Raw genomic sequence first — 20,515 nt, forward strand, 5'->3', positions numbered from 1 at the left:
TTGATCATTTGGAAAAGTGGCAGAAGGTAGATTTTTCTGATGAATCATCTGTTAAAATGCCTCCCAATCATCACACATACTGCAGAAGACCTACTGGAACCCACATTGACCCAAGATTCATAGAAATCAGTGAAGTTTGGTGAAGAAAAAATCATGGTTTGGGGTTACATTTAGTATGAGTGCATACATTGAGTACGAGAGATCTGCAGAGTGGATGGCAACATCAACAGCCTGAGACTTTCTCATATCTGCCCATTACATTACAAACCACAGGAGAGGGCAAATTCTTTAGCAGGAAAGCGCTCCTTTTCATACTTCAGCCTCCACATCAAAGTTCCTGAAAGCGTAGAAGGTCAAGGTGCTCCAGGATTGGCCAGCCCAGTTACCAGACATGAACATTATTTAATATGTCTGGGGTAAAATGAAGGAGGAGGCATTGAAGATGAATCCAAATAATCTTGATGAACTCTGGGAGTCCTGCAAGAACGCTTTCTTTGCCATTCCAGATGACTTTATTAATAAGTTCATGGTTTCCGCTACATTCAATCTTCCATGGCAGGGCGCCACACCAAAATTCATCCTGCCACGGCTACATTACAGCTTCTTATTCAAAACATTCAGTTGTTTTTTTAATAGCGGGTTATAATCACTCCAAAACGTATTAAAAGGTAAGTGAATTATAACAGCGCAAGCTATTCTGTAATCGTAGTAGTGCTGTGCGCTATTTGTTTAACCCTTTAAGGTGATGTGCTGACTGACTGACTGACCTACAGGTGCATGATGCGTGAGGCAAGCAAACACGGCGTAGCTTTCAGTTAAGATGAACACAGTTTTCATAATTATACTATATTAATAGATAAAGGTCTATGGTTCTGGATACTATGACTTTATCTTGCTGGAGTTTGTAGCCGTTTCACTTTACTTCAGGACGCATTAATGCCACTCTGTAGGTCTATTGAAGACATTCATAAATATTCCTGGCAAATCTAATAAATGTTGGAGACATAATCGTCACATAAACAAACTAAATCGCACTTCAGCAGCGTTTATTCCAGAGCGCACAAGAAAATCTGTGCTTGAGCAGTGTATATTTGAGGGCGTGCAAGAAGTTTTTTGCACGAACAGAGGAAATCGGCGCGCAAGCAAAAAGATTCGCATGCTTGTACTACATAAATGTGATCTTGACTTGTAATACTGCGCTCAGGATATTTGTCATTGAAATAATGCCATGAGCAGTTGGTAGATCTGTAAAAGGCCTGCCGCTATAGCTGGAAAAAATCCTAGAGGAAACACTGGAATTATCTGAGTCATTGCAGAGATGTATGGATGGAGTCCTCCAAGTTCATGGGAGTCATTCACAACAATAATTATTTTTCCACTGCACCATGACTTTATATTGTATATACTGTACATTATTTCTGTTAAGTGACAAGACTTTTGTCTCAGCATAGTCAGACCTTACTCTCCTAATTAAATAATTAAAAATCAAGGCATAATCATATTTTATTTTGGTAAAATAAGCGTAATCTAGAGGTCTTTGCTTTTCATATAAGACACTTCTGATACCAAATAAACAACTAGATGTCAAATTAGCATTTGTTGTTCCTAAAACTTGGATAGGCAAGACATTTGTCAGGTAGTGTAGTGTGCACAAGTCAGCACATTTCAGTTCCATATATACAAATTTCATGGAAAAACATATCAATTTAGTTCAATAAATTTTGTTTTACTAACCCTAATATTATTGTTGTTCAATTTGGTGAAGGCTCAATCCTCCTAAACACTCCATCTGCATGTGCCCACTATACCATTCTGCTAAACACAGGCAATTAGAGTATTTTTAACATGACAATTGGTTGAAGGTTTGGTGTGGATTTCTCATCCAATAAAAATTTATATTTGGCCTCATTTCTGATAAGACATTCAGCTGCAAGCCAGTAAGAGCACAACAACTCTCTCATTAGCGCATTTTTCCATACTCAAATCTACACAGTTTAATCAGTTTAGATAACGTTAAAAACTTCCGATTTTGTGTACTTTAGGAACACGAGTTGAACAGGTGGTGCTGTGACATGAGGGAGCGGGACAGCACGAGCACTGACAGAACCGCCAGCTGCCTAAACCAGAGTCTAAATGAAGGCCTCAGCGCCCTGTATGGGGTAAGCAGATAATGGCCAATCTAACCTCCTCAGAGTGCGACGATGGCTCAGCACAGGAGACATCTTTACACCGATGTCTGGGAAATGTAGCCCTCAGCAGCTTCATCCACAGGACATTTACTTCTGATCATTTAGAGGTGTCCTGATAAACGGAAACGGCCAGACACAAAGTCACATCCACACTTACGCTGATCAATAGCGTAAGACAAACTGCTCAGAGATTGACGCTTAAGGTGATTTTAGACTCACAGGATACAAAAACAATCAGATGAGCAAACACACACACACACACACACACACACATACACACACACGGGGACTAAAGTAGTGTGAGCTGTGAGACTGAGTGTAAATATTACTTCTACTCCTCAGAGAAAAAAGAATGAAATAAACGGCCTGACACACTCAGCTGATGCTGCCAAGCTGGAAACAAAGTTGCTATTACAGAATACATGAAAATGAAATGAATAAGTGTGAGACGCCCCGGGCTGAGAGAGAGAAAGAAAGAGAGGGAAAAAGAGGAGAGAGAGAAAGCAGCGTCCTTCTGTCCCTCCCTCCTTCCCCTGTTCCCTCCCTCACGACTCTGTTGAAATTCAATACACACGTACACACACAGACGCTCACTTCCACCACCTCAGACAATCTATTGCCTCGGTCTCCATCATTTCCTCCCCATCTCTCTTTCTTTCTTGTGCCATGTTTTATGGATGCTGCTTTGCTGCATTGCAGCTTAAGGGATAGTTTAATTCTGTGTTGATTCCAAAGTCTCTCTCTGATTCTGGGAACCACATCTACATTTAGATCCTCAAGAGGGGGGAAATCATACAGGTGTAAACCGCATGCAAATACTGGGAAATGGATGTCTGATTCACAAAACAAACCTTTGGTGATTTCAAGCTTGCTTTACTTCAGAGAATAAAATGATTAGAAAATATCTCAGGTGTTGGAAGATAAAATGATGAAAAATATTCAAATGGGAACCTTTTACTACAAGACACAAATATATCGTTTTAAAAATATTTTGAAGGTATTACTTTTTTTAAAGTATATATTTTAGGAGAAACTGAATTCATCACAGCGACACATTCACACAGACAAATATTTATTCTTAAGCGTTCAAGAGTAGCACTGAAACTATATTGTAATTTATAGAAAGTCCAAATGTTACTTTTATGTCCTAAAAGCAGGGCTTAATTTGTGCTGGAACAAGCCATAACTGGATCCAGCACCTCTGAAATCTGATCCGGCACCCCATTTTACTGATCCCCCTCCTCACACGCAACATTTTTTACCTTTTAAATGACAATGTTTATTTTACCTCAACCCTCCTCACCTTTGTCCCCAAACACCCACCACCCCGTCTGTGACACCCCCCACCTCCTCCCACTTTACTTTCGTCCATGACACCTCTCCCTCCTCTGGTAACATGTCGGATCCGTAACTCCAATCTGTTCCGGGACCTTGCAATTTACAAATTAAGCATTGTCTAAAATTGACAAAAAGTAAGTCGTAGAAACTTGAAACTTTGCCAGATGGTAGTAATCTCTGATCGTTTCTGCTTGCAGCTACAGTATATCATTATTTTTTTTTTTTTTGTAAAAAAATAAATAAATAAATATAAAATATTTTATTTATTCTTATGCAATTCCTTGTAAAGCTGATCTGAGGATGTGTTTAGCACAACAAGAATATCAACTAAAAACGAACCACTTTTTTTTATGCATTTTGTCCAGTCACTCACACATGCATTTTAGAGCCATATCCATATCCATATCCATATCCATATCCATATCCAAAACAACAATGGCCTACAAGACTGTATTTGTGAACCATGTGTACATGTGCAGGTGCAGGTGGATAGAGTTTCTTTACAAATTGATTTTTGCTAACTACTGGCCTGGTGTGCATAATACTGTGGTTACAGATCTGCGTTAGTGTGAAACATTTAGTAAATGCTGCTGTGTGTATGTCAAACAATGAACAAAGAAAGTGAAAAAAACATCAAATTAAAAATCAATATTCAAATAAACGGCAACACCAAAGGTGCAAAAATGCCAATTATTAAATTAAATAGGCGTGTACAGCCTTGTATCAGCCTTTTTAATGTAATAAATTGGCATTTTTGGAGCTTTGGTCTTGCTGCCTTTTTGAATGTATATTTTTGCACTATTTGCTGTTTGGCTGAGCACCCATTTAAAGTGATGTGCATGCTTTTGTACATTTTTTCAACATGAAAATAAATATAATTTTTAAATTGAAGTATATTATTTTTAATGTAAACTTACGCTGAGTTATGGCTTAGGTAAAGTTCAACATGATGCAGAAATAGCAACAATATTTTCTTAAAGTCAAATGGGTTCTCAAACAAGAAATATGTGTGACAGTCCACTGAACTGACTGTAATCATTATTAGAGAAAATTAATCAAGTCAAGGCTGAGGGAAAGTTAATATATTTGATTAAGAGGGCACATAAATTGTGGTTACAGGGAAACCAATTCCATAATTTCAGCTTGAAGGCTTGCAGAGAAGAGATAAGATATTTGGGTTTAATACAACATTTAATGTATTCACTAAGGTTAACAAACAAAGAACTATAGATTTATTACAGTATTTATTCATGTTTGTTAATGTTAGTTAAAGAAAATACAGTTGTTTATTGTTAGTTCATGTTAACTCACATTGTATTAACTAATGTTAACCAGCATGAATTTGGATGTTAATAATGCATTAGTAAATGTTTGAACTATGACTAATATATGCTTTACATCTGTTGTTATTATATTAGTGCATGTTAGTGAATACATTAACTTATGAAACCTTACTGTAGGTTACTGTAAAACCCTACTTTTTTTCTATTTCTATTGTGTATTATAATATATGCATTATAAATTCATTCATTAATTGAAATAATCATCACCAAGTCCTATTAATTTTATTTAATTTTTTTGTCTTTTTTATATAAATATATAACAGTAAAAAAATCGGTCCCTCCAGCTTCCATTTAAGTTGCCCAGCTCCAAAATCACAAGATTTGCTGAGAAATAAGCTAAGATCTGAGATCTACTCAAGCAAACAATGTGTGTACACTCCTTAGGGAAAACAATGATGTCCTTGATTAATTCGACCCGTCATTAAACAAAGCAAAAAAAGCAAAAAATGTAAAACAATTCAAAAATACACAGACACCAAGTAATAAGTGAATGAGAAGTGCCCATTTGAACAGCCAGCCAAATACTGTATATGTGTGTGTGTGTGCGTGTTTGTGTGTGTGTGTGTGTGTGTGTGTGTGTGTGCGAGGGTGATGACAATCGCTGTCCCTAATCACTCTAATGAGTGTGATGTTACATGTGTTTACACTGTCAATATTAAGCAGATGAGCTGGAAAGGAAAACAGAGAGAATGAGTTTATTCAGCTGAGTATGTGTGTGAGAGAGACACAATTTGTGTGATTAGCGCACACACACAAACACACACACATGCATGCACGCTTGCACAAAACAGAAAAATCCCAGGCCAATTAAATCATAGACTGCCTTTCTTTGACGCGTCTTTTGTTATTCTCCCGCTTTTGTCAAGTGTTTGTTTTCTTTCTATCTTGCCTTTTCAATACACCACGTGTGCTGTGTGCTACGTCTATATCAGTCTTGTTCGTTATTTGGCAGCGTTGAATAAACTCTTTTAAACCAAAAAGTGGTTTGTTGTTTTGTGAAATCTAAAAAGAATGAAGGAGGAGAAAAAGACCCATAATGGACAGAGAGAAAGTGATAGACAGATGAAAAAAATAAAGAAAGAGTCAAATTTTTCTTTCCTTTCAGTGTATCTGATAGTGAAGACTAGTGCCTTTGGCAGGCGGACAAAAGCTGACACGTGTTCCCCGCCCTTTACATTCTTGCCCTCTCCTCGTGTCCGTCCATCTTTGTTCCCTTTCTCTCTGGTCCCAAGGCCTGTGACAGCCAGACTCTATATGTGTGTGTGTGTGTGTGTGTGGACAGAGATAACCGCTGCCTGCCACTGTGAGGCTGACATTCAGTTAAGAGTATGAGCTGCCAGCCCACAGCAGGCCTTCACACAATGAGCTCTAAATAACTATATGCCACTGTTATTATAGGCTGCCATTATAACCCATTATCTTCTTTTGAATATTCATATATGCTGTAGTTAATATTTGTTCCGCATAACAGAATATTTCCTGAATGGCCCTTCTTGACTGAAAAGAATGATCAATAAATCAACGCAATCCTTTTATATATTCATCTGATAGTCCATTCCTCATTTGTACACACCCCCCAATATATGTATTGAGGTGTCATATAATCTAATTTAATTAAAAAAACAAATGTAAATAAATAAATAAATAAATATATATATAAACTCAACAAGAGCAGTTAATCAGTCTGAATAACAAATAAAGCAAAAAAGACTTTCTCAAGTCAGTGAATTCAACTGTGAAATCCTTAAATCCATGACTTGGTTGGTTCGTTTAATGAATATTTAAAAAATTTGAGTTCAGTTTATATCTCTCTGAAACACTGCTCAGTACAACTGTAGCAGAGAGAGAATTTCATCCAAATGTGAGTCAAATTTACATGAGATCAGAACAAAATACAGTACTTAAAAGTCTGGGTTTAAAAAAGAAAAATATGAAATTGGCACTGACACCGATGCCACCAAGTTCTCCTGATGCTGGCACCAACATGTGTTTTGGTAGTGCTGCACATCATATTATCAATATATTTTTTTATTTTATTTTTATTTATTTATTTTTGCTCTTAGGAAATGCACATTTGACAGTAGCTTAGTTGTGGCTTAGTGGCAGCTGTGTGTTGGGATGATAATAATAATAAAAATAACAATAATAATAACAACAATAATAATAATAACAATAATAATAATAATAATAATAATAATAATAATAATAACAACTCTAACGATGCTGCCTTGGAAGATAGAAAGGCGGGAAGGCATCAAGGCACATCAGAATCTAAATTCTACTTCCTGTCTGAGATGGTACCTTCTTTTATTCAAGTTTTGAAAGCAGCACAGATCCTCCACTGCTTTTGATGCCTCACAATCTTGTGTATACCATTACTTACAGCTGAGCTAAAAAATGTAAAAATGTCAACTCTAAGTGCAGCTTTGATGCCATTTTATGTGTAAATGTACAGTGAAACTTTTTTGCTGTAGTAAAACCTCATAAATTTACTGTCGTCATTTTCGAAATGTCAAGAATAATTAGTAAGTAATCTATTTCATATTTAAACATTTACTTTTAATAAATGAAATAAGTGGAAAAAGTTAAATATTAGTTTGTTTGTTTACTTGTAATATTCAAATATTTTCAAATCGTTGCAAACCTAGTAAGTACATTTTAAGCAGAGAGCCACAGCTGTGCTAACACTAGCTCTGAGATCATTAAGCATTTTAAAGTAAATTTGCTCCTGGGTTCAATCTGCTCAAAATAAAGTGAAATAACACATTTCAAGTCATTGGAAGTGTGTCTCTTAAACAAACTGAGTTACGCCAAGTGTACTTATTTGTAACTAATAAGACTTACTTATTTTGATAAAAAGCAATGTTCCTTCTGCTAAAAAAAACTTGACATTAATTAATTCTAATCAAAATTGAAGATAATCAATTCATTCATTCATTATGCTTAGTCTCTTTATATATCTGGGGATGCCACAGCAGAATGAACCGCCGATAATCAATGAACTTTTACTTAATTTATTTAAGAGTGTTAGGTTAAACAGTAAATAAAGTTTACATGATATTGACATGTTAACTGTAAAATTTACTAGAATTTTTTTTAAGTAATTTTTTTCAGTGCAATGTAAAAATATTACTGCCATTTTTTTTAGTGAATCAAACTAACTTTTCTAGTCATCTCAAATCAAACTGACTAAAACATTTAGTTAAAATTGTATTAAAAATTGCTGATACCTGAATAATAGTTAAATTAACACAAAAACATTTGTTGTCATGACTTTTTGTCATATTGTTTTTTTACTGAGTATTACAGTGTTTTTACTGTTGTAAAACTAACAGGAATGACTGGTAGAAATGTGGGATAATATTGGATTAATATATTTTTAATGTATTAAATATGCTAAAGAAGTAACTTTGGCTGTTGACTTGTTGCAACGCTGCCCTATCAGGCAGTGACTCTGGAGGCAGGGTTTGGGCACCTTATAAAACCGAATTCAGAGAGATTTCTGAGACAGCATAATGATTTAATCATGTACAACAAATAGAGAGAACAAACATAGAGAGAGCTTATGTGATAACTGTTATTATTTGCTTACTACAATACTAACTTCTTGCTAGAAATGCCATCAAATCAGAACATTGTTGGTCAAAAACATATTTGTGGAGCGAATATCCTATTTACCTGATCTGTGTTATACAGGGATTTATTTTCCACATCAGTGTTATGGAGAATCTGTTTCATTTGGGTTAAAATTTATTTAATTCATACTTTCATACTTTTAATAAACTTGAACTCTTAATTTTTTTAATCGAAACACATTGCGCAGTACTCTTTTTTCTTTTAAACCAAGCAGAAAAATGTTCCAGTACAAACAAGCAGCAGTTGCATTCCCCTTTTGGCATATTCCCGGTGTACCTCACACACCACAGAATGTCACCGCTTATCAGTTCAGCAAATCAGCAGTGGCACCAGCATGACCTCTGACAAAATTAGTTGCACATGAGAAACTGACATTTAGTCAGCTTGTGAATCAAATTAAATCAGGAAATCTGTATCAATACCCGGCCCTACCGCGCATCTATCCTTCACATCAATCCATCTGTCAATTTTAGAAGCCACAGTGACATAAATGTTTCAAATGGCCCTGTCACCATCCTCAAAGCAGCTCTGAAACCTCACTGCATCCAAACATCACACGCAAACAGATGAATGTGTGGCACGGAGGAGTGTGACAGACTAATAATGCTGGGCTTGTGTACCTTTGTCCCCCCAGGCTTGGCCAGGTATATTGCGCTGTTAGCACACGCATCATCCATGCAGACTGGCAACAGGTGGTCCTGGGAGCCATCACCGTCTGAGGGGGAAATAAATAAATACAACAGGGAATGAGTCAGGAGAGTGGATGCAAAATGAGCTTCATGACATACTAATGCATCTTTTCATTTGGTCGGTAATGCTCCTGAATTGGGCATATGGAGATAACGTCATGTGATCCTGAGCATGTGTAATGAAGTGTGTAGCAGCCTGGTGTGTTGCAGTTTGTCCTGGTGTCAAAATCCTGCGCCCGAGTCTTTATTCCTTCATGTTTACCGCAAGCTCTTACAATTAATATGAAATATTGAAAAGACATGGTGAGAGGAATGAAATAAATCAACAAAATAAAAAAAGAAGCTTGCTTGAAAAAATAGATTGAAGAGGGAGAGGAGAAAACTGGAGAGAAAAAGAAAAGGCGATATGCATTGACATTCATAGCGTCTACCGAACACCAAATAGCCATGTAGATCAGACTGGCAGCCCTGCAGAGAAACACAGAATTACACACAAACAAAAACCCAAGTTCATTTTGCGATCATGGTGGGGTTTTTCCATTTTCGGATTCCTGTAGTGCAAACTATAAAGCACCATGCTGGCAATGTCAAGGTCATCGGTTTGATATCATATTAAGGCAGCTATATATTAGAGGTGTTGATATATATATATAGGTATTGAACAGCTTTAAAAAAATCAATAGTGATATCGTTTTAATATAGTTAATATCATAAATAACCCAGCGCCAGGCACTCTGGGTGGTGCTCTATCATGCTAGGTGGCAGTACCGCAACACTGGTTCCCATCCATCATCAAATGAAAACTACACAGTGTATAGCTAATACCGCTGTACATTATTATTTTGAAGGAAACAGAAAACATCAAGACAAAAAGTTAGTGGTAGTGTTATGGATTCTGTGGAGGTTTTTCCAGCCTGCAGAAAGTGTCGTTCAACGGTGAGTGCACAAAAAGAGACAATACCACCAATTTAACAACCTTGGTCTCCATCATCCTGCACATTCTGCCAGAGTAAGTTGCACTTAGTTTGCTAACTCTGAAACTGTTACACTAAAGGTGCACTCTATGCTGGAGTTTGAGTTAGAGAAAGTTTTAAAGGGATAGTTCCCCATACTTCACATATTTCAAACCTGCTTGAGTTTCTTCCTTTGGTTGAACACAATCGAAGATGAATTTGATGAACACTGAAAACCAGTAACTATTGGCATCCATAGTATTTGTTTTCATACTATGGAAGTCAATATAGTTACAGGTTTTCAGCTTTTTTCAAAACATCTTCTTCTGTGTTTAACAGAAGAAAGAAACTCATACTGGTTTGGAAGAACTTGAGGGTGAGTAAAATAATGAGTACATTTTCATGTTTAGGGGAACTATTCCTTTAAGTAAAACAAAAACTATCTAGCAAAACAAAACAACTTGGCATTAATTACGCATTTCATTAGTTATCTATCTCTCTCAGTTTATGTGTAATTAGTCATAAAAAGAAAAAAATGTATTAGTCTATACTATCATTTTGGAAACATAAATTTCAGACATCAATTATGTTGCTAAAGCTGCAATCCTTCTTTTGGGTTTTCTAGAAATTGCAGCAAGATTGTTATTGTTAAACACTTGAGTAGACCTGTCACAATAATCATATAATATATCAACTTATCGCTCAACACATGGACATGACCTCAATCATTTATGCAATATATATCGCCCATACATAAAAAAAAACACCAATTCTGGCAATACTTTAGCTGCAACATCTCTATTAGAGTTGTCAGTATGGTTAAAAACCCTACTGTAGTTTACTATTAATTACTTTAGTATATTTTTATGTGGGTGTCTGAAACTGAAAATAGATCTGGTAGTAGATATCGCAGTCTCTGATACTTTTCCCCTTGCACTTTGTTGGTAATATTTATTGTTTATTTAGATATGTGTTTTCACATTCTGATTCCTGCGTCCAATGCCTAATTATTAAACCATTAAAATGACTATAATTAAATTAAATCTTCTTGAGAATAAAATATTATCTATTTTAACAGTCTAGACACAAAGTCTAAAGCGCATGGCAAAAAAAGCATGAAGGGCATGTCTGAATCCACTTTTGCTATTTTAAAAAACGGAAACATATGCTCTGCACCCTGGCGCATGTTCTAACAGGGTTGTGCTGATTCTCTTAATGAGTTATGAGTGTGTTTTGAGCATAACATGCATTAAACCAATCAGAGTCTCATCTCACATTCTCTTTAAAAGTCAGTTGCATCATGTCAAGGCATATTTGCTATTTACATGGCGGACTTTGTAAGTGGAAAAAATGAACGCTTCACTAGCGAGAAAACATTTAGACAGACCATCTGCAGCGTGAGGATAAAGAATGAGCCTCCTCCATTCAGCCTCCTTACTTTCTCTTTACTTTACTTTTACTCATTACTCCTTTACTTTAGTGGATAAGGAAATGGTGTTATACGCACTCCACTGAAGACATCCATCAGCCTACATATTTAATTTCGTTTGTTAAGCACAAAGGTTTGTTTCAGAACTATTTCTAAATTCAGTTCTAATTTCCAGCAAATGAATAAATGAACAATATCAAGGAAGTGTGGTCAAAAAACTGAGTTTTATCATTATATAATGAGTGGCATAAAATGGTCTTAAAATGACTATAATATAGTGTAATGCAATATATTTTGGTGCAATATTTCGTACAACAAAAATAGATATCGTGAGGGGCCTAGACTTTAGGTCATTTTATTGGGTAAAGAAAAATGTACTTTGTGTGCTTAAAACAAACATGGCACCACTGTTAACACTAAAATAATCATCATAACCAGACTTTATAAAGCAGTGGAATTGTCATAATGTAAATTATTCATTCATTCATTTTCTTTTCAGTTTAGTCACTTTATTAATCAGGGATTGCCACAGCGGAATGAACTGCAAACTTATCCAGCATATGTTTTACACAGCGGATGCCCTTCTAGCCGCAACCCAAGACTGGGAATCACTCATACACTCTTGCATTTACACACATACACAACGGCCAATTTAGCTTACTCAATTGACCTATAGTGCATGTCGGAGCACCCGAAGGAAACCCACTCGAACACGGGGAGAACATGCTGACTCTCCACAAAAAATGTTAACTGACCCAGTCGGGGCTTTAACCAGCGACCTTCTTGCTGTGAGGCGATCGTGCTACCCACTGCACCACCGCTACGCCCCAATGTAAATCATATAAAATAAGATCTTAAAATGTTCAATGTTTTGTTTACTTTTTTCTTTTACTGTCTTAAAGATAATACTTTTTGTATTACCATAAATACTATTTTAACGTGGTTAGCATTGTCGCCTCACAGCAAGAAGGTCGCTGGTTTGAGTCCCATCTGGACCAGGAGGCATTTCAGTGTGGAGTTTGCATGTTCTCCCCGTGTCTGCGTTGGATTCCCTGAGTGCTTCAGTTTCCTCCACTAAAAATAAATAGCATAGATTAACTGGATTATCTAAAATTAGCTGCAGTTTGTGAATGAGAGTATGTGTGTGGGTGTTTCCCAGCACTGAGGGTTGTCCTTTCAGAGCTGGGTTGAGGTTGGAAGGGCACTCGCTGTCTAAAACAATTGCCAGAGTAATTGGCGGTTCACTCCAATGTGGCAACCTCTGATAAGGCAGTGAGTGAGAGAGATAATAATGCAACGTATTACACCAAAAAATATCCTGCTAAAGATTTATTCGCCTCTCAATAATATTGCATTGAATCTAAATATTATTTAGTCTGCCAGTCTAAGCAAATTTTGGTTTTGTTGGTCTCCACATTGTAGCCGACTTGGGGGACGTTTGTTCAAATAAAACCTGAAACCTCCACAAACATTCAGCCTTATCACCAGAAGTCAGAGCAGCACTGCATTCCACTGCTGAAATAAAGAATCTATGCTGACTTCTGTTTTCTGTATTTATAAGAGCTTTCTCAGTACATCAGGAGACTGAATTCGACTGTGTGTGTGTGTGTGTGTGTGTGCATGTGTGTACGCTAGAATCAAAGCATTAATAAGCATAGAGGAGTATTATAAGCCAGTTGCTTATTACCACTAATTCATCCTGCTTTCTACTCTACAGAATACACACACATGATTAGTAGGTCTAGAAACACATTATAAAACCCTCCACAACCCACACACACCAGAGACACACACAATGACTAGGTGTTAAATGCCACATCATATTACATGTGACACTGACTTCAAGCAAGAAAAAGAAAATGGTAAAGAGAACAGCTCCGCCATTCTCTACCTTCATGACAGTTCTCTAGTATTGAATATCATTCAGCTAATGAATAATGCATTTGGCTGTCACATGTAAAAAAAGAAAAGAGCAATTACCATCCTGAAAGAGCAGATGGAGAATTTTGTCTAACATATGTTGGTGCATTCATAATGACACATCCATGTCAAGACTGACTCCATTCTGACAGAGCATAGTCATGAATTATCATACTTCTGCACTGTATGGGTGTTAGAGGGTGTGACTCTTACAGTTCTGATTCTGGATTTTGCTGGATCCCTCGATTTCTACTATGTTTGCACAGAATTATTTTACAAGAGAAATCACTTCACCAGACACCAGACAGAATCTGTGGATCTTTTTGCTATTTCAGTGCAGATATATATATATATATATATATATATATATATATATATATATATATATATATATATATATATATATATATATATATATATATATATATATATATATATTTTTTTTTTTATTTATTTAATTTTTTTTTTTTGGTAAAGATCTTAGGATTTACATGGAATGATTTTGAGAGTGTAGGAGCTGAAAACCCATGATATAAAAATATAACTCTTATAAACTAAGATTTACACTCAAAATCCAATTAGAATCTCTTGTTTGGTAAACAAAGCTACAGCAGGTCTCTCAAATAATACATCCACTAAACGACATAAATTACCTAACATTAGCATTTTAATCAATAACAACAATGGAATTAATATAAAAAAGGGAACAAATATATATTTACACACATTTAATTAAGTAAATAAATAGATTGAATGATGGGTTCAAAAACTTGTAGATTTCTGTGGGTAAAGTAGTAAAAAAAGTAGAAATCATTAATTAAATTCAGTCTATTCTTATGTTTGTCTTCATGTCATGGCATATGAATGCATTGTCAGTTAACCCTCGACATTTTTACAAATATATTTGTTAAATCCGGGAAGAAGACAGAGCAATATTAGAGCTTATCATGGGTCACAGCTAAAAGATATCAGAACAACAACCCAGGCTCATTCTGAAAACATACCGCTATATACATTTCTGGAGAGCACCAAATACGTCCCAGGAGCTACTTTTTTTTTGCAGTTTTTGTTTTCGTGAATCCACCAGAGGCTGCTGTGTACGCTTTTTGGGATGTCAAATTTCTCTCTTGCCATTTGCACCTGCGCTTCTTAAACAAATCCAACAGGGGCCGATGTCAACTGATTGACTGATCCACCCTCCTCCTTTCCTAAACCCAACCAATAGTATTTTAAAAAGCACCAATTGATCTGTCCATCCACTTCCCTAAACCCAACCGACAATGTTTTTAAAATCAATCGAGAAAAAAAAAGCTGTCTCATTTTTACCAAGTTTTCAGATTTTACCACATTCTCACCCTGTTATTTACTTGTTCATTTTGTTTCTTGGCTTTTGTTTTTGTCTTGCCTGCTTTCTGGAACCATTCCGAACCTTGTCGTCATGGTCAACTCCTCTCAACATCTCAAGTCTGCCGACGTACGCGAGGAGCCACTAGACAACTTGTAACAGAGAGAAAGCTATTCATATGGAGGTAAACGGTCAGCTGGTATAGCATGAAAAGAGACATTGTCATACCGCTCCGTAGCATTCGTTATAAAGACGGAATGCAGCTATACATACTTCTGGCTACATCATTCATGATCTCCAGAAATGTATATACTGTAGGGCTACGTTTTCAATTAAAACAATTAAGACTATGCAGTATTAGTTTACATTTGGTTATGTAATTACTGTATGGCTGAATACAGTTACTCCTCAGAAAACAATAAATCATTGTTTATTTTTTTGTTTATTTTTTAAATTGATTTTTTCTGAGCTTGTAGATTGTTTACAAAATTTTATGCAGATGCACTCCCCTACAGAGTCATTCCAATCAATCTAAAAAAAAATTTATTAATTGAATAAATTAATAAATTATTCCAGATAAATATTCAAGGTGGAATTGTACTTAAATCACAATGTATATTGCAGAATAAAAAAAAAATATCGCAATGTTAGATTTTTCCAATATTGTGCAGCCCTAGTCTGCATTGAATCCATCTTTTTCATATGGCAGCCTAGTTCGGCAATCTGAACTGTTTAAGGCATATAGCACTGAAAGTGGTTGGTCTGAGGGCCTACCCCAACCTTCAATCCATTTTGGCCAAATTTATCCTTAAACAGGCAAAGAAAATTACTCTGGACACTTATGTGCTCCATCCAGAATTTGAACTACCCCCATCTGGTCGACGTTATAGCTCCCTAAGGTTTAGACGCAATCGATATAAAAAGTCTTTTGTTCCTCTGGCGATAAGGCTGTGAAATTCTAGCACAAAAACATTACAGTGTGATTGTTTATGTTCATGGATACTTTGTGTTATGCAGCTTTTTTCTATTTGTATGCCCAAAATAAAAGCAAAGAGGAAAATAAATATAAACAATGGGAGGAATAAAAATGATGCTAATTAGTTAATTATAATTTTAAAAATAATAATGGCATAGCATTATTTTATTCCTTCATAAAAGTTTTTACATCCGCATAAAAAACAAAGCATAAAGAATTAGACTGTAGAAGCCACAAAAATAATTTCATAAATGATAACAGAGAGAAATTAAAAAAACAAAACAAAAAAACAACAGCAAACATTTTTTTTAATTAAAATTTATTTAAAAATTAATTCCAATTAATTAAAGTTAAATATTTTTTAGAATTTAAAACACATATTCTCTATTTGATTATATAAAGCATGTCCAATTTATTCCTGTAATGACAACTGAGAAGTTAGTATTTCAGTCAAGTGTCACATGATCCTTCAGAAATCATCCTAATGTGGTTATTTTTTTGGTGCTCAAGATTTATTTCTTATTCAAATCAAATTTGTATTGTAAGTTTAATCAATTAAACTCTGAAATTTGCAGTCTGTATGCATATAAAGCACATCCATGCGCAAGCAGCGGAACTATACAACGGGACCCGGAACTAACATTACTGTTTGGCAGGCTTGACTCCTGGCATGATGAAATATCTGCTCTGAGATTAGTCTATACCAGCTGAGGTGAGAGAGATCATTACCAAGACCTTCTTGCGACCGAACAAGATTGCGTTTTCCTTCATTTTCTGAGTGGATTATTCTACAACCAATTTCAACCAGATCACCAGCCTCCTGCAGTGCCTGCGGTAACTGTTTTTCTGGAGTGTTTGGAGCAGAGAAGGACGACTGGAGAATACTAACAAAGAGAGAGAGAGAGACGAGCTGAGAGAGGAAGGTCACTGGGGTGTATCTTTGATCTGCCACTTAGGTGCGGGACGGAGAAGAGAGCTGTGCCATAACTGACAGGCAGAAGTGTGATCAGAATAACACCCATTTCAAATCAAACAAGCAGACCCTCCCTTTCCTCCCTCCTTCACTCACTTCGCATCTCTTCCCACCTTCCTCCCACCTCCACTCTGCTTTTCAGCACAACGTATACCTTTCACCGCAAAACATCTTCCTTTCATTCCGCTCATTTGAAATGAGTCTTTGAAGCACCTCGTATTCACCATTTCTCTCGCCGTTTCAACTGTAGGTCAAATTTAGCGTGCATCTGGGCTCGCAGGTGCCGCAAACCCAATGTCTTTTTTATAATTAAGTGGCGATTCAGACATTAGCAGTGAAAAGGGGAGGACAAAAGCATAAATCAAGGCTACAGCTTTGATGATCAGTACAATTACACCATTTAAAAGCAAGCCCACGTCCTCGAGGGCTGAGCTTTCCGTCGTTTATAGAAAGCGACACGCTGCGGGACCTGTGCTTTCAGTGCCCACTCAAGCCAGCCGAAGGTATAATGTCAGGATGTGTCCTTGGCTTCAGAGGAAGCCATTCGCTTCCCATTACCACCCACTTAATGGGAGCAGCATCGCTATGATTCACCTGTACTGTGTGTATGTGTGTGTGTGGGTGAGAATGTGGCTGGAGCCGGTGTGTATCTGTCTTCACCCTCAGCGCCCGTCCGCTGCCGTGCTCTGTCCTGTCAAAGACAATCACCATCACGGAGCTGCAGCCTGTTCCTCACACCAAATCATCTCATAATGACTCTACAGGCTCCTACACTCACACACTACTACAGCTAATTGCTGGAGACAGTTTGATGCCTTTGTGTGCGTACTAGTTGGTGGTGAAATGCGCATGTGGTAAGGGAAGTTAAAAGCTTTGGAAAGAAAAAAAAAAAACCCAGGTGAAGAATTAGAGAAAGATGGAAAAGGACAAAGCGGAGACAGATGTTGATCTTTACAGATCTTCACAGTCCCGTCTCTAAAAACAAGAGCCTGACACTAATCCAATAAAGCCCTTTTGTGTGCGAACCATTTTATTGACTCGGGGTAAGACGACACATACATGTAGAATAGGGTTCGTATTGCATGCACGTCTCTTTCCATCCTCAACATCATTTATCATCCTAAATCACAGTCTACAGCTCATTCTCTCGCTCGCTCTCTATATACTTTCTATTCACCCAAGCTTGCACTTTGCACGCATTTTTGTCACTGTGACATCATTTTGGTGAAGCAGCAAAGGTCATAGATGATGCATCTCAAATGTTTCAGACGTCCTAATTAGAGGGCAGCATACAAAGGCCATGTATGTCACAGCCTCATGATTACCATGCAAACAGCTATGCTTATCCACCAGAACACAGACCAACACAGGTTTCGTGATACCCAACAGATCTTTAGTATGGTTATATTTCCAGGTTTTGAGAGGAGACTGTTGTTAAATATCCCAAAAACTATAAATAATTATGAATTTTATCATTTTTAATAAGTATTATATTATAATAAATATTATATATAACTTAAATAAAGGGTTAGGTCACCCCAAAATTGTAATTGTTTAATAATTAATCACCCTCATGTTGTTACAAAACCTAAATCTGAGAACTCTCTTATCCTCAATAGACATCAAGGTGCCCAACTTCTTCAGAAAGTTCAGAAAGGCACTAAAAAAACATCCTCAAAACATACCATTTGACCTCAGTGGTCATATCAAGCTATGATAATAATTTTGTGTGCAGATAAAACTAAAATAATAACTTTATTCCACCATTTCTTCTCAGTGTCAGTATAAGGTGCATGCTCATGTGTCACACTGAGTTGTCTGCTGATGTATTACCTCAGATGAGCCTGTGCGTTGTTTTAAACAGAGAAAGTCGCATGTGGCTCATGAACATGCCTAATATACTGATATTGAAGAGAAAAACTGTTGAGTAAAGTCATTATTTTTGTTTCATGTGCACACAAACGTATTTTTGTAGCTTTATAATATTCCAATTGAACCATTGAAAGAATACGGTCTGTTTTGAGGATGTTTTTATGGTATCTTTCTGGACTTTGAACAAGTCGGGAACCTTGCTGTCTAGGGAGGAAGAGGAAGCTCTGAGATTTCACATAAAAAATCTAGTATTCCGAAGATGAATGAAGGTCTTAGGGGTTTGGACGACATGAGGGCAAGTAACAAGATAACATATTTTTCATTTTTGAGTGAAATAACACAATGGTCAAAAAGGTCTTTGCTTAATTACTCTATAAGTAACTTAAATAAAAAAGCTGTAAGGGCATTCATGTATTTATCGCTTTTTTAATTGCCAATGTGTGAATAGCTTATAACAGATGCTTTAAAAAGTGCAACCTCCCATGACTCCGTAGGTTGTCTGTAAAAGCCTATAGACTGTTTTTTTTTTTTTTTTTTTTTTTTTTTACAGAGACTTTGGTTCAATGACATTTGAAATAAATTATTATAATATTCAGAGTTTTGGTAAATGTATATATTTTGTTAGAATTAGATGCTTTCCTAATTGCTGCTTAATAACATAACAATACATTTAATAAAAAAGAAAAAGAACTGAAGACAAGAAAACAAAAGCAATCTTTTGCATTTCTGTGACAGAGTGAGTGATATTTATTGCATCTCTTATATTATTCATTGAATCACTCCCGTTCCCATATACTGAAAAGCTCACCTGCAGTTCAGTGTTCACTAAAAGAATTCAGTATTCTTTTTTAAAAATTATTATATACCTATTGTCAGTTACATTTTCAATTCTAAATCTATTAATATCAGTGAGAGATTTTTCCACAAAAAGTTTAAAAGAACACATACATCTAAGGATGAAGAGGTTTTTGGCTAATTCTATCCATAAAGCGAAGACTAAAAATATTCAGTATAATTAGGCTAGATTTCCAGCTGGAGTCTTGTATGGCGTCTAATATCTTTTTAGCATCTTTGAAATACAATCATAGTTTATTATTATTATTATTATTATTATTATTATTATTATTATTATTATTATCATGGTTAATCTTAGCAATTTTGTTGTGTGCTTAGTAATTTTTTACATATTTCTTTACATTTTAGGCCCGTTTTTGCTATTTTAGTACATCACATTAAATGAAAGACAATGAAAATGTTGCCTTGCCTTCAATAATATTCTATTTCAGTTGTCTCCCTCCAAGCAGAAATTTGTTTAGAATTATAACTACATTTACATTTACATTTAGTCATTTAGCAGACGCTTTTATCCAAAGCGACTTACAAATGAATTTTTGTACAGTTTCATTTTACAAATGAACTATTTTTGTAGCACCATTTTACAGTTGTATTTCACATGTACATTCTATGTATTTAAAATTGTCAATACATAAACTGGGTAAAAACAAGGCACTAATCCTAATCTTACCCCTAAACTTAACCTTGAAGGTGCAGTAGGTGATCTGCCAAAATGCTAACCGGTTAACATAATATCTTTGAAACACAGTCCCTCCCCTGCCATCCAAAGCCACGCCTCCTGAAATCACAAACGTGCACGTTAAAGATGACAGTAGACGACCCACTAGATCATGTCATTCGCCAGTTAGAAAACTTCATAGTACTTTATAATACTACAATTCCGAACAAAAGAACGGTATAATATCTAGCACATGTTCAGTTGTGTAGCAAGCAAAACTTGTCATAATGTGTAATATTTCATTATATTGCAAGGATTGCTGGTCTCACTCTCTCATGT

The 20,515-nt window shown here is 36.0% G+C and overlaps 1 protein-coding gene across 1 annotated transcript in view; it reads right to left on the bottom strand.

Annotated features, from left to right (window-relative positions):
• The window catches only part of itfg1 (integrin alpha FG-GAP repeat containing 1), a 221,087-nt gene that overhangs the window by 134,189 nt on the left and 66,383 nt on the right, over positions 1-20,515 (bottom strand). Inside the window, exon 9 of the mRNA XM_056461971.1 lies at positions 9,127-9,221. Within this exon, the coding sequence (XP_056317946.1) occupies positions 9,127-9,221 (95 nt within the window). The remainder of the gene's footprint in view (positions 1-9,126; positions 9,222-20,515) is intronic.

This window comes from Danio aesculapii, chromosome 7 (genome assembly GCF_903798145.1).
Source record: "Danio aesculapii chromosome 7, fDanAes4.1, whole genome shotgun sequence".
In the NCBI taxonomy this organism is placed as follows: domain Eukaryota; kingdom Metazoa; phylum Chordata; class Actinopteri; order Cypriniformes; family Danionidae; genus Danio; species Danio aesculapii.